The sequence below is a fragment of the Lipotes vexillifer genome, unplaced genomic scaffold (genome assembly GCF_000442215.2).
Source record: "Lipotes vexillifer unplaced genomic scaffold, Lipotes_vexillifer_v1.1 scaffold121, whole genome shotgun sequence".
NCBI classification, from domain to species: Eukaryota; Metazoa; Chordata; class Mammalia; order Artiodactyla; family Lipotidae; genus Lipotes; species Lipotes vexillifer.
The window spans coordinates 847,388-861,473 of NW_006773122.1; the positions used below are offsets into that span (position 1 = coordinate 847,388).

General features: G+C 42.0%; 1 protein-coding gene across 1 annotated transcript in view; it reads left to right on the forward strand.

Annotated features, from left to right (window-relative positions):
- Positions 1-14,086, forward strand: part of SLC36A3 (solute carrier family 36 member 3) — a 33,268-nt gene that overhangs the window by 16,384 nt on the left and 2,798 nt on the right. Inside the window, exons 7-9 of the mRNA XM_007448029.1 lie at positions 802-900; positions 1,276-1,442; positions 12,751-12,920. Coding sequence (XP_007448091.1) covers positions 802-900; positions 1,276-1,442; positions 12,751-12,920 — 436 coding nt within the window. The remainder of the gene's footprint in view (positions 1-801; positions 901-1,275; positions 1,443-12,750; positions 12,921-14,086) is intronic.

The following is a 14,086-nucleotide window of genomic DNA, read 5'->3' on the forward strand; positions in this document are numbered from 1 at the left end:
TGGGATGTAGATATTATTCTTCCCACAGGAGTCTATTAAAATAATCATTCCCTCTAGATCTGTGATAGCTACTGTGCCAGCCAGAAGACTTCACGGCTCTGAGAGAAGTGATGGGAAAGAGGTATTAGAGAACTGGAAAACAGAAGACCTGAATTCTTATGTGGGCTGTGCCACTCACTTGCAGAGTGGCCTTGGGCAGTTCCCTTCTCCCTGGGTTCCATTTTCACCACATGTAAAGATGTGGTAAATCAAAATGTAAATATATACAATGTATTCCTTAAGAAGGAATGATATTCTGATTTATGCTACAACATGACGAACCTTGAGGACATTATGCTTAGTGAAATAAGCCAGCCACAAAAAGACAAATATTATATGATTTCAGTTGTAAGAGGTACCTAGAATAGTCAAATTCATAAAGACAGAAAGTCGAATAGGGGTTACCAGTGGGCTGGGTAATAGGGAATTATTACTTAATGGGTGCAGAGTTTCGGCTGGGGATGATGATAAAGTTCTGGAGATGGAATGTGGTGATGGTTGTACAACAATGTGAAGGCTCTTAATGCCACTGAATTATACACTTAAAAGTGTTTAAAATGGTAACTTTTATGCCATGTATATTTTACCACAATAAAAATAAGTAACTTGTTTAAAAGATGAGAAGGCTGACTCAGCTGTAGATATCTCATGGGTGCTTCTAACACTGTCTCTGTTGATGTCGGGCAAGCCCAGCTCTCTACCAGATTTGGGGTGACTTCTCCGCCTTGGCAAAATGAATGCCCTTCTTCTACTGCCTTTCAGGAGATTCCAGATCCCAGGAACCTACCCTTGATGGCAAACTGGAAGACTTTCTTGCTGTTCTTCGGTACAGCCATCTTCACGTTTGAAGGCGTCGGTATGGTAAGATGGGTGTAGGGTTTGAGGGAATGGTCCCCAGTGCTCTCTATGAAAGCCAGTCATTGGTTTAGGTGTCTAAATAGTAGTATTTATGAAAAGTGCAGAATATGATCTTCTCCTGGTGGAAGGGAAAGTCAGTACCCATTTACAGAGTGCCACCTGCCCCATATACCACACCAAGCCTTGAAGACTGAGTGAGAGTTTACCCTCAGCCCAGATGGAGTGGGGCACTCCTGGCTGTAGAAAATGTGGGAGAAGATGAAAGGGGGTGTGGCCCCTTCCTGACTCTGGGCTGCCTGGTGAAGGATGTCTGTGCTTGTGGGGGAACCTGCTAGCTTTCTTTCTACCTTTTCTTTCTCAACCTCCTTTCATCCCTAGGTTCTGTCTCTCAAAAACCAGATGAAGCATCCACAGCAGTTTTCTTTTGTTCTGTACTTGGGGATGTCCCTTGTCATCATCCTCTACATCTGCCTGGGGACACTGGGCTACATGAAGTTTGGGTCGAACACCCAGGCCAGCATCACCCTCAACTTGCCCAATTGCTGGTACGTCCCTGCCCATCCGGGGTTGGGGGGAAGGGGAGGGGAGTCACAGGGTCTGAGTCTTAGCAACAGAATGTGGCATCCTTGGGTTACCATTAGCAACAAATATTAACTGCTAGTATTAGTATTATAATAACAGGTACGTTTAATAACCCAGGCATTGTGTATTATCTCATTTAATTCTCTCAACAGCCCTATGGGTTAGCATTATTATTATCAACTCCATTGAATGGATAAGGAAGTTGATATGTGGAGAGGCTGTAAGTAACTTGCCCAGCTCACACTGTTCATGAGAAGTTGAAACTTGAAACTGAATCTGTCTGACTCTATGGTTCACAGGCTGTCAAACAGGAATGATCTGGGAGTGTCTATGAAACAGAAATAGCAACAACAAAAGGTATAACTCCAGAGTAATGATTGAGGGGCCTGCATGTGGACTGCTACTCAGAACCCCAATTCCAGAAATGGGCCTAAGCTGCCACTGCCATGCCCCACTTGGTTCTTGCACTGGAGTTCTTGCATTCAGTCGTTGATTCACTTACTCCTTCATTCGTTCATCCAGGAAGCGTTTTGGGGACTGGCACGTAGCATTCATCTAGTATTAGCTATTGTCATTATTCTGGCAGCATTGGGTGCAGAATGACTAAGCAGTCAGTAGAACCAAGTGTTTAAGAGCACAGATTCTACACCTGAGCAATGGGATTTGATCCTGGTTCTCACGTGACCTTGGATAAGCTAAGCTAATCTTGCAGATCTCATTTCCATCCTCCATAAAATAAGGATAATACTCTCGCCTATTTGTATCAGTAGGATAGGTTGTGCTCTGGTAATAAAATAAACCACTCCAAAATCTCAATGGCTGAACACACAAATGCTTAATTGTATGTTCATGCTACATGTCCATTATGGGATGGCTGGGGCTCAGCTCTGCACCATCCCCACTCCAAGGCCTAGACTGATGGAATAGCCACTCCCTGAAACATTGGTGGTTTCCATGGCAAAGGGCACATTGAATCATACCCTTTACCATGAAGCTGCTAAAGCTTCTCTAGGAAGTGACATATGTCTCTTCTGCTCACACTTCATCAGTCAAAGCAAGTGGCCACGCCTCACTGCAAGGGGCAGGGAAGTGAAATTCTACCATGTGTCTGGAAGACTGGGAGGTATTTGACCGAGCAGCGCAAATGACCGCCATGCTATCTCAGGGAGTGACTGTGAGGGTAAATTGGCTTAATGTACGTAAAATGCTTAGAAAAGTGTCTGGCACGCAGTAAGTGCTCATTGCATGTTAGCTATTATCACTGCTATGTCTCCCCGCAGCCTTAGTCTTTTGGAAGTGAGTAGGAGGGTGGGGCATTCATTTCCCATAAGGCCACAGCTGTAAAATGAGAAAAATGTCACCAGTCCCACCCACTTTACTGTGTTGTGGTAATGACTAGATGAAATAATAAACGTGGAATTTCTTTGAAGTTGTGACTTATTTTACACGAGTAAGATATCAGCCTAATATGCTGTTCTTATTCTGGGTAATTCGGGCTGCCACTAGCTAACTTGGGCAGGGCAGGTGCTTTCGTTCTGGGATATCAGCTGGAAAAAAAACGGGCATCGGGTGCCGTGAGGATGTCACAGCTTCTCTGAACCTGGCTGGTGATGAGATTCTCCAGAAGAGCCTTAAAGAAGGAATGAACAAATATCCCCTCCCAATGAGCAAAAGACCAACAACCCAAGGAGAAATGGGCCTGAGCAAACAGTTCACAGGCAACTCAGAAAGTGACATTGACATTTTATATATTTGAAAAGCTACTCTGTCTCCCTCATAATCATAGCAATGCCAATTTTACAAAACACAATGGCACAAACCAGCATGTGTTCACACACTGTGTTTTGCCAAGGATGGAGGGAAGCAAGCACTCCATTATGCTAGGACAACAAATGTGCAATATGTCAAGAGCTATCAAACTTTTATTTTTTATTTTATTTCTTTTTATTGAGGTATAGTTGATGTATAATGTTATATAAGTTTCAAGTATACAACATAGTGATTCACAATTTTCAAGGATTATATTCCATTTAGAGTTATTATAAAATATTGGCTATATTCTGTGTTGTACAATATATCCTATAGCTCATTTATTTATTTATTTATTTATATAATTGCTTTACAATGGTGTGTTAGTTTCTGCTTTACAACAAAATGAATCAGTTATATGTATACATATGTTCCCATATCTCTTCCCTCTTGTGTCACCCTCCCTCCCACCCTCCCTATCCCACCCCTCCAGGCGGTCACAAAGCACCGAGCTGATCTCCCTGTGCTATGTGGCTGCTTCCCACTAGCTATCTACCTTACGTTTGATAGTATATATATGTCCATGCCACTCTCTCGCTTTGTCACAGCTTACCCTTCCCCCTCCCCATATCCTCAAGTCCATTCTCTAGTAGGTCTGTGTCTTTATTCCTGTCTTACGCCTAGGTTCTTCATAACATTTTTTTTTCCTTAAATTCCATATATATATGTGTTAGCATATGGTATTTGTCTCTCTCTTTCTGACTTACTTCACTCTGTATGACAGACTCTAGGTTGATCCACCTCATTACAAACAGCTCAATTTTGTTTCTTTTTATGGCTGAGTAATATTCCATTGTATATATGTGCCACATCTTCTTTATCCATTCATCCGATGATGGACACTTAGGTTGTTTCCATCTCCGGGCTGTTGTAAATAGAGCTGCAATGAACATTTTGGTACATGACTCTTTTTGAATTATGGTTTTCTCAGGGTATATGCCCAGTAGTGGGATTGCTGGGTCATATGGTAGTTCTATTTGTAGTTTTTTAAGGAACCTCCATACTGTTCTCCATAGTGGCTGAACCAATTCACATTCCCACCAGCAGTGCAAGAGTGTTCCCTTTTCTCCACACCCTCTCCAGCATTTATTGTTTCTAGATTTTTTGATGATGGCCATTCTGACTGGTGTGAGATGATATCTCATTGTAGTTTTGATTTGCATTTCTCTAATGATTAATGATGTTGAGCATTCTTTCATGTGTTTGTTGGCAGTCTGTATATCTTCTTTGGAGAAATGTCTATTTAGGTCTTCTGCCCATTTTTGGATTGGGTTGTTTATTTTTTTGTTATTGAGCTGCATGAGCTGCCTGTAAATTTTAGAGATTAATCCTTTGTCAGTTGATTCATTTGCAAATATTTTCTCCCATTCTGAGGGCTGTCTTTTGGTCTTGTTTATGGTTTCCTTTGCTGTGCAAAAGCTTTGAAGTTTCATTAGGTCCCATTTGTTTATTTTTGTTTTTATCTCCATTACTCTAGGAGATGGGTCAAGAAGGATCTTGCTGTGATTTATGTCATAGAGTGTTCTGCCTATGTTTTCCTCTAAGAGTTTGATAGTTTCTGGCCTTACATTTAGGTCTTTAATCCATTTTGAGCTTATTTTTGTGTATGGTGTTAGGGAGTGATCTAATCTCATACTTTTACATGTACCTGTCCAGTTTTCCCAGCACCACTTATTGAAGAGGCTGTCCTTTCTCCACTGTATATTCCTGCCACCTTTATCAAAGATAAGGTGACCATATGTGCATGGGTTTATCTCTGGGCTTTCTATCCTATTCCATTGATCTATCTTTCTGTTTTTGTGCCAGTACCATACTGTCTTGATTACTGTAGCTTTGTAGTATAGTCTGAAGTCAGGCAGCCTGATTCCTCCAGCTCCATTTTTTGTTCTCAAGATTGCTTTGGCTATTCGGGGTCTTTTGTGTTTCCATACAAATTGTGAAATTTTTTGTTCTAGTTCTGTGAAAAATGCCAGTGGTAGTTTGATAGGGATTGCATTGAATCTATAGATTGCTTTGGGAAGTAGAGTCATTTTCACAATGTTGATTCTTCCAATCCAAGAACATGGTATATCTCTCCATCTGTTTGTATCATCTTTAATTTCTTTCATCAGTGTCTTATAATTTTCTGCATACAGGTCTTTTGTCTCCTTAGGTAGGTTTATTCCTAGATATTTTATTCTTTTTGTTGCAATGGTAAATGGGAGTGTTTTCTTGATTTCACTTTCAGATTTTTCATCATTAGTATATAGGAATGCCAGAGATTTCTGTGCATTAATTTTGTATCCTGCTACTTTACCAAATTCATTGATTAGCTCTAGTAGTTTTCTGGTAGCATCTTTAGGATTCTCTATGTATAGTATCATGTCATCTGCAAACAGTGACAGCTTTACTTCTTCTTTTCCGATTTGGATTCCTTTTATTTCCTTTTCTTCTCTGATTGCTGTGGCTAAAACTTCCAAAACTATGTTGAATAAGAGTGGTGAGAGTGGGCAACCTTGTCTTGTTCCTGACCTTAGTGGAAATGCTTTCAGTTTTTCGCCATTGAGGATGATGTTGGCTGTGGGCTTGTCATATACGGCCTTTATTATATTGAGGAAAGTTCCCTCTACACCTACTTTCTGCAGGGTTTTTATCATAAATGGGTGTTGAATTTTGTCAAAAGCTTTCTCTGCATCTATTGAGATGATCATATGGTTTTTCTCCTTCAATTTGTTAATATGGTTAATCACATTGATAGATTTGCGTATATTGAAGAATCCTTGCATTCCTGGAATAAACCCCACTTGATCATGGTGTATGATCCTTTTAATGTGCTGTTGGATTCTGTTTGCTAGTATTTTGTTGAGGATTTTTGCATCTATGTTCATCAGTGATATTGGCCTGTAGTTTTCTTTCTTTGTGACATCCTTGTCTGGTTTTGGTATCAAGGTGATGGTGGCCTCGTAGAATGAGTTTGGGAGTGTTCCTCCCTCTGCTATATTTTGGAAGAGTTTGAGAAGAATAGGTGTTAGCTCTTCTCTAAATGTTTGATAGAATTCGCCTGTGAAGCCATCTGGTCCTGGGCTTTTGTTTGTTGGAAGATTTTTAATCACAGTTTCAATTTCAGTGTTTGTGATTGGTCTGTTCATATTTTCTATTTCTTCCTGATTCAGTCTTGGCAGTTTGTGCATTTCTAAGAATTTGTCCATTTCTTCCAGATTGTCCATTTTATTGGCATAGAGTTGCTTGTAGTAATCCCTCATGATTTTTTGTATTTCTGCAGTGTCAGTTGTTACTTCTCCTTTTTCATTTCTGATTCTATTGATTTGAGTCTTCTCCCTTATTTTCTTGATGAGTCTGGCTAATGGTTTATCAATTTTGTTAATCTTCTCAAAGAACCAGCTTTTAGTTTTATTGATCTTTGCTATTGTTTCCTTCATTTCTTTTTCATTTATTTCTGATCTGATTTTTATGATTTCTTTCCTTCTGCTAACTCTGGGGTTTTTTTGTTCTTCTTTCTCTAATTGCTTGAGGTGCAAGGTTAGGTTGTTTATTCGAGATGTTTCCTGCTTCTTAAGGTGGGCTTGTATTGCTATAAACTTCCCTCTTAGAACTGCTTTTGCTGCATCCCATAGGTTTTGGGTCGTTGTATCTCCATTGTCATTTGTTTCTAGGTATTTTTTAATTTCCTCTTTGATTTCTTCAGTGATCACTTCGTTACTAAGTAGTGTATTGTTTAGCCTCCATGTGTTTGTATTTTTTACTGCTCTTTTCCTATAATTGATATCTAATCTCATGGCGTTGTGGTCGGAAAAGATACTTGATATAATTTCAATTTTCTTAAATTTACCAAGGCTTGATTTGTGACCCAAGATATGATCTATCCTGGAGAATGTTCCATGAGCACTTGAGAAAAATGTGTATTCTGTTGTTTTTGGATGGAGTGTCCTATAAATATCAATTAAGTCCATCCTGTTTAATGTATCATTTAAAGCTTGTGTTTCCTTATTTATTTTCATTTTGGATGATCTGTCCATTGGTGAAAGTGGGGTGTTGAAGTCCCCTACTATGAATGTGTTACTGTCGATTTCCCCTTTTATGGCTGCTAGTTTTTGCCTTATGTATTGAGGTGCTCCTATGTTGGGTGCATAAATATTTACAATTGTTATATCTTCTTCTTGGATCGATCCCTTAATCATTATGTAGTGTCCTTCTTTGTCTCTTCTGATAGTCCTTATTTTAAAGTCTATTTTGTCTGATATGAGAATTGCTACTCCAGCTTTCTTTTGGTTTCCATTTGCATGGAATATCTTTTTCCATCCCCTTACTTTCAGTCTGTATGTGTCTCTAGGTCTGAAGTGGGTCTCTTGTAGACAGCATATATATGGGTCTTGTTTTTGTATCCATTCAGCCAATCTGTGTCTTTTGGTGGGAGCATTTAGTCCATTTACATTTAAGGTAATTATCGATATGTATGTTCCTATTCCCATTTTCTAAATTGTTTTGGGTTCGTTATTATAGGACTTTTCCTTCTCTTGTGTTTTTGTCTAGAGAAGTTCCTTTAGCATTTGTTGTAAAGCTGGTTTGGTGGTGCTGAACTCTCTCAGCTTTTGCTTGTCTGTAAAGGTTTTAATTTCTCCATCAAATCTGAATGAGATCCTTGCTGGGTAGAGTAATCTTGGTTGCAGGTTTTTCTCCTTCATCACTTTCAGTATGTCCTGCCACTCCCTTCTGGCTTGTAGAGTTTCTGCTGAGAGATCAGCTGTTAACCTTATGGGGATTCCCTTGTGTGTTATTTGTTGTTTTTCCCTTGCTGCTTTTAATATGCTTTCTTTGTATTTAGTTTTTGACAGTTTGATTAATATGTGTCTTGGCGTATTTCTCCTTGAATTTATCCTGTATGGGACTCTCTGTGCTTCCTGGACTTGATTAACGATTTCCTTTCCCATATTAGGGAAGTTTTCAACTATAATCTCTTCAAATATTTTCTCAGTCCCTTTCTTTTTCTCTTCTTCTTCTGGAACCCCTATAATTCGAATGTTGGTGCGTTTAATGTTGTCCCAGAGGTCTCTGAGACTGTCCTCAGTTCTTTTCATTCTTTTTTCTTTATTCTGCTCTGCAGTAGTTATTTCCACTATTTTATCTTCCAGGTCACTTATCCGTTCTTCTGCCTCATTTATTCTGCTATTGATCCCATCTAGAGTATTTTTCATTTCATTTATTGTGTTGTTCATCATTGTCTGTTTCATCTTTATTTCTTCTAGGTCCTTGTTAACTGCTTCTTGCATTTTGTCCATTCTATTTCCAAGATTTTGGATCATCTTTACTATCATTATTCTGAACTCTTTTTCAGGTAGACTGCCTATTTCCTCTTCATTTGTTAGGTCTGGTGGGTTTTTATCCTGCTCCTTCATCTGCTGTGTGTTTTTCTGTCTTCTCATTTTGCTTATCTTACTGTGATTGGGTTCACCTTTTTGCAGGCTGCAAGTTCGTAGCTCCCGTTGTTTTTGATGTCTGTCTCCAGTGGCTAAGGTTGGTTCAGTGCGTTGTGTAGGCTTCCTGGTGGAGGGGACTAGTGGCTGTGTTGTGGTGTATGAGGCTAGATCTTGTCTCTCTAGTGGGCAGGTCCACGTCTGGTGGTGTGTTTTGGGGTGTCTGTGGACTTATTATGATTTTAGGCAGCCTCTCTGCTAGTGGGTGGGGTTGTGTTCCTGTTTTGCTATATGGTTGGCATAGGTTGTCCAGCACTGTAGCTTGCTGGTCGTTGAGCGAAGCTGGGTGCTGGTGTTGAGATGGAGATCTCTGGGAGATTTTCGCCGTTTGATATTATGTGGGGCTGGGAGGTCTCTTCTTGACGAGTGTTCTGAAGTTGGCTCTCCCACCTCAGAGGCAGAGTCCTGTCTTTAGTTCTTCTAGGTCCTTGTTAAATGTTTCTTGCATTTTGTCTATTCTATTTCCAAGATTTTGGATAATCTTTACTATCATTATTCTGAATTCTTTTTCAGGTTGTCTGCCTATTTCCTCTTCATTTGTTAGGTCTGGTGGGTTTTTATCTTGCTCCTTCATCTGCTGTGTGTTTTTCTGTCTTCTCATTTTGCTTAACTTACTGTGTTTGGGGTCTCCTTTTTGCAGGCTGCAGGTTCGTAGTTCCCGTTGTTTTTGGTGTCTGTCCCCAGTGGCTAAGGTTGGTTCAGTGGGTTGTGTAGGCTTCCTGGTGGAGGAGACTAGTGCCTGTGTTCTGGTGGATGAGGCTAGATCTTGTCTTTCTGGTGGGCAGGTCCATGTCTGGGGGTTTGTTTTGGGGTGTCTGTGGATTTATTATGATTTTAGGCAGCCTCTCTGCTAATGGATGGGGTTGTGTTCCTGTCTTGCTAGTTGTTTGGCATAGGATGACCAGCACTGTAGCTTGCTGGTCGTTGAGTGAAGCTGGGTGCTGGTGTTGAGATGGAGATCTCTGGGAGATTTTAGCCATTTGATATTATGTGGAGCTGGGAGGTCTCTTGTGGACCAGTGTCCTGAAGTTGGATCTCCTACCTCAGAGGCACAGCACTGACACTTGGCTGCAGCGCCAAGATCCTTTCATCCACACGGCTCAGAATAAAAGGGAGAAAAAGTAGAAAGAAAGAAAGAAAAAGAAAGAAAGAAAGAAAGAAAGAAAAAAAGAAAGAGAAAGAAAGAAGGGAGGGAGGGAGGGAGGGAGGAAGGAAGGAGGGAAGGAAGGAACAAAAGAAAGAAGATAAAGTAAAATAAAATAAAGTAAGATAAAATATAATAAAGTTATTAAAATAAAAAAATAATTATTAAGAGTAAAAAAACAAAAACAAAAACGGACGGATAGAACCCTAGGACAAATGGTGGAAGCAAAGCTATACAGACAAACTCTCACACAGAAGCATACACATACACACTCACAAAAAGAGGAAAAAATCATAAATCTTGCTCTCAAAGTCCACCTCCTTAATTTGGGATGATTCGTTGTCTATTCATGTATTCCACAGATGCAGGGTACATAAAGTTGATTGTGGAGCTTTAATCCGCTGCTTCTGTGGCTGCTGGGAGAGATATCCCTTTCTCTTCTTTGTTCTCACAGCTCCCAGGGGCTCAGCTTTGGATTCGGCCCCGCCTCTGCGTGTAGGTTGCCGGAGGGCATCTGTTCTTCGCTCAGACAGGACGGGGTTAAAGGAGCCGCTGATTCGGGGGCTCTGGCTCACTCAGGCCGGGGGGAGGGAGGGGCATGGAGTGCGGGGCGAGCCTGTGGCTGCAGAGGCCGGCGTAGCATTGCACCAGCCTGAGGCTCGCCTTGCGTTCTCCCGAGGGAATTGTCCCTGGATCACTGGACCCTGGAAGTGGCGGGCCGCACAGGCTCCCCGGAAGTGGGGCGTGGACAGTGATCTGTGCTGGCACACAGGCTTCTTGGTGGCGGCAGTAGCAGCCTTAGTGTCTCATGCCCGTCTCTGGGGTCCGCGCTGATAGCCGCGGCTCATGCCCGTCTCTGGTGCTCCTTTAAGCAGCGCTCTTAATCCCCTCTCCTCGAGCACCAGGAGACAAAGAGGGAAGAAAAAGTCTCTTGCCTCTTTGGCAGCTCCAGACTTCTCCCCGGACTCCCTCCCGGCCAGCCGTGGCGCACTAACCCCCTGCAGGCTGTGCTCACGCCGCCAACACCTGTCCTCTCCCTGCGCTCAGACGGAAGCCCGAGCCTCAGCCCCCAGCCCCGCCCGCCCCGGCGGGGGAGCAGACAAGCCTCTCGGGCTGGTGAGTGCCTGTCGGCACCAATCCTCTGTGTGGGAATCTCTCCGCTTTGCCCTCCGCACCCCTGTTGCTGCGCTCTCCCGCGCGGCTCCGAAGCTTCCCCCCCTCTGCCATCCGCAGTCTCCGCCCGCGACGGGGCTTCCTAGTGTGTGGAAACGTTTCCTCCTTCACAGCTCCCTCCCACTGGTGCCGGTCCTGTCCCTACCCTTTTGTCTCTGTTTATTCTTTTTCTTTTGCCCTACCCAGGTACGTGGGGGGGTTTCTTGCCTTTTGGGAGGTCTGAGGTCTTCTGCCAACGTTCAGTAGGTGTTCTGTAGGAGTTGTTCCACGTGTAGATGTATTTCTGGTGTATCTGTGGGGAGGAAGGTGATCTCCGCGTCTTACTCTTCCGCCATCTTCCCGGAAGCCCACTCATTTATTTTATACACAGTAGTTTGTATCTCTTAATCCCCTACCCCTATCTTGCCCCTCCCCCCATCCCGCTCCCCACTGGTAATCACTAGTTGGTTCTCTATATCTGTGAATGTGCTTCTTTTTTGTTATATTCATTAATTTGTTTTATTTTTTAGATTCCACATATAAGTGACATCATACAGTATTTGTCTTTCTCTGTCTGACTTATTTCACTTAACATAATACCCTCCAAGTCCATCCATGTTTTTTCAAATGGCAAAATTTCATTCTTGTTTATGGCTGAGTAGTATTCCATTGTGTGTATCTGTGTGTGTGTGTGTGTGTGTGTGTGTGTGTAACATACATACATATATGTATATACACACTGCATTGAACATGGGGGTACATGTATCTTTCTGAATTAGTGTTTTAATTTTTTTTTTCAGTTATATACCCAGGAGTAGAACTGCTGGGTCATATGGTAGTTTTGTTTTTAGTTTTTTGAGGAACGTCCATACTGTCTTCCACAGTGGCTGCACTAATTTACAACAGTGTATGACAGTACCCTTTTCTGAGAGCTATCAAAATGTTAAATCACATATACTTTTACCCAACATTTTTACTTCTGGGGTCGTATACTGTATGTGCATAGGTATATGTACAAGCATATTCTTTACTGCATTGTTTACTGGCAAAAGACTAGGAATAATCTAAATATCCATTAATAGGAGACTGGTTAAAAAATTATAGTATATCCATGCAATTGGAATATCAAGCAGCTATTAAATAGAAGAGCCAGATCTATGTGTACTGATAGGGAACAATCTCTAAGAAATATTTAATGACTAAAAACAGAGATCAGTGGTGTGTAGAGGATGCTTCTCTGTGTGTGTGTGTGTGTGTGTGTGTGTGTGTGTGTACCTACATTCTGTGTAAGTTTGTATCTACACTGTTTCTGGAAGGGCTTCAAGAAAATTGTTCGAAGAGTTGCCTGTGGAGAGAGGAACTGGAGACTGGGAATCAAAGGTGGGAGGGAGTCCTGGTATGACCTTTGTACTGTGAATTTTATTCCATACAGGTATACCTTTTTTAAAAAAGAAAAGAAAAAAAAAAAAAAGAAAGGCACAGATTCCTGAGCCACAGGCCTATTGAATGAGAATCTCCAAGAATGTACACTTTTAATAAGCTTCCCAGGTGGCTCTGGTGGCGGGTCAGGCTGAGTCAGTGGAAGTTAGGCAGTTCTATAACTCAACAAGTCCCAGCTTCCAAGCAGTGGATGAGTCCTGTGCGGCCCTGCCCAGGAGCCATGTCGAATTTCACGTGCTGTCCCTCTCTCTGCAGGTTGTACCAGTCGGTCAAGCTGATGTACTCCATCGGCATCTTCTTCACTTATGCCCTCCAGTTCCACGTGCCAGCTGAGACCATCATCCCCATCGTCATCTCCCAGGTGTCAGAGAGCTGGGTGCTGTTTGCAGACCTGTCTGTCCGCACGGCCTTGGTCTGTCTGACCTGTGAGTAAGATAAAAGGGCTCTCTTTGCCCAAAGCTGTGGCCGGGAGCCACATTGACAGCTACCCCCATCACTGGCTCGGCCACTAGCCAAGCAAGATATTTCACTTCCCGGAACCACAACTTTCCAACTGAAAAATGGGCTTAACAGAACTGTCACATAGTAAATGTTATAGTAATCTCTACTGTCTACCCATAGAAAGAATACATCGACTGGTTTGAGGGAGAAAGAAGTGTCATTTATTCATTCCTATATGCCTCCTATATGTCAGGCACAGCCCTGACATTGTCTAATACTCATGACAGCGTAACTATGTAATATGACCAATTGAAGGGACTGTGACCCAGGAAATTAAGTAACATGCTAACATCATAAACAGCTGCTAAGCGACAGAGCTGGGATTTGAATGCAGGTTGTGTAGCACCAGATTCTGTGTTTTCCATTGTGCCATATTCCTTCCTATCATAAATTAAGGTCAAGTCTCCTAAAAGTGGCATTTAACTATAGAGAAAAACCCCAAGGGGCTGATTTGTTACAGTCTTGGAAGTCATTTTCTCCTCCCTTCCTCCATCCCTCCCTTTCTTCCTTCCTGCTTCCTTCCATTCATTCATCCATTCATTACCTCATTCATTCTACATCAGGTGCCATTGTAGATGTTTGGGAAACATTGTGAACAGGGCTGGGAAACTCTTTCTCTGAAGCATGTTCAGAGAAAGGAGATCAAAACAGGTGTCCCATGAAGAATGAGGGAAAAAACTATGGAGGTTTTACCTGAAGAAGCAAAGCCTTGGGGAAATTCTATATCTGTTCTCAAACACCTGTGGGATTATTGTGCAAGAGAGAGAGCAAATTTCATCTTAAAGTCTCCAGGAGTCAGCGTTTACAGTTGAGGGAATCCCATCTCAGTTCAGGGTCAGGAGAAAGTGTGTAAATCTTGGAGCAGACCAGCAGAACAATATACTACCAGATGCTATACTCCACATAACTGGAGTTCTATAAGCAGAAACAGCATACCTGCTTGGCTTAAGGTGTTGTTACAGAGAGTTCCCAGTCTGTACCAAGACATCAGGAACCTGTAAATACATTGTTTTGAGATCATTCCCAATAGGAAGGGTGTACATTGAAGAGAAACACTGAGTAGTTCAGGCCACTTGGTATCAGGGAAAGA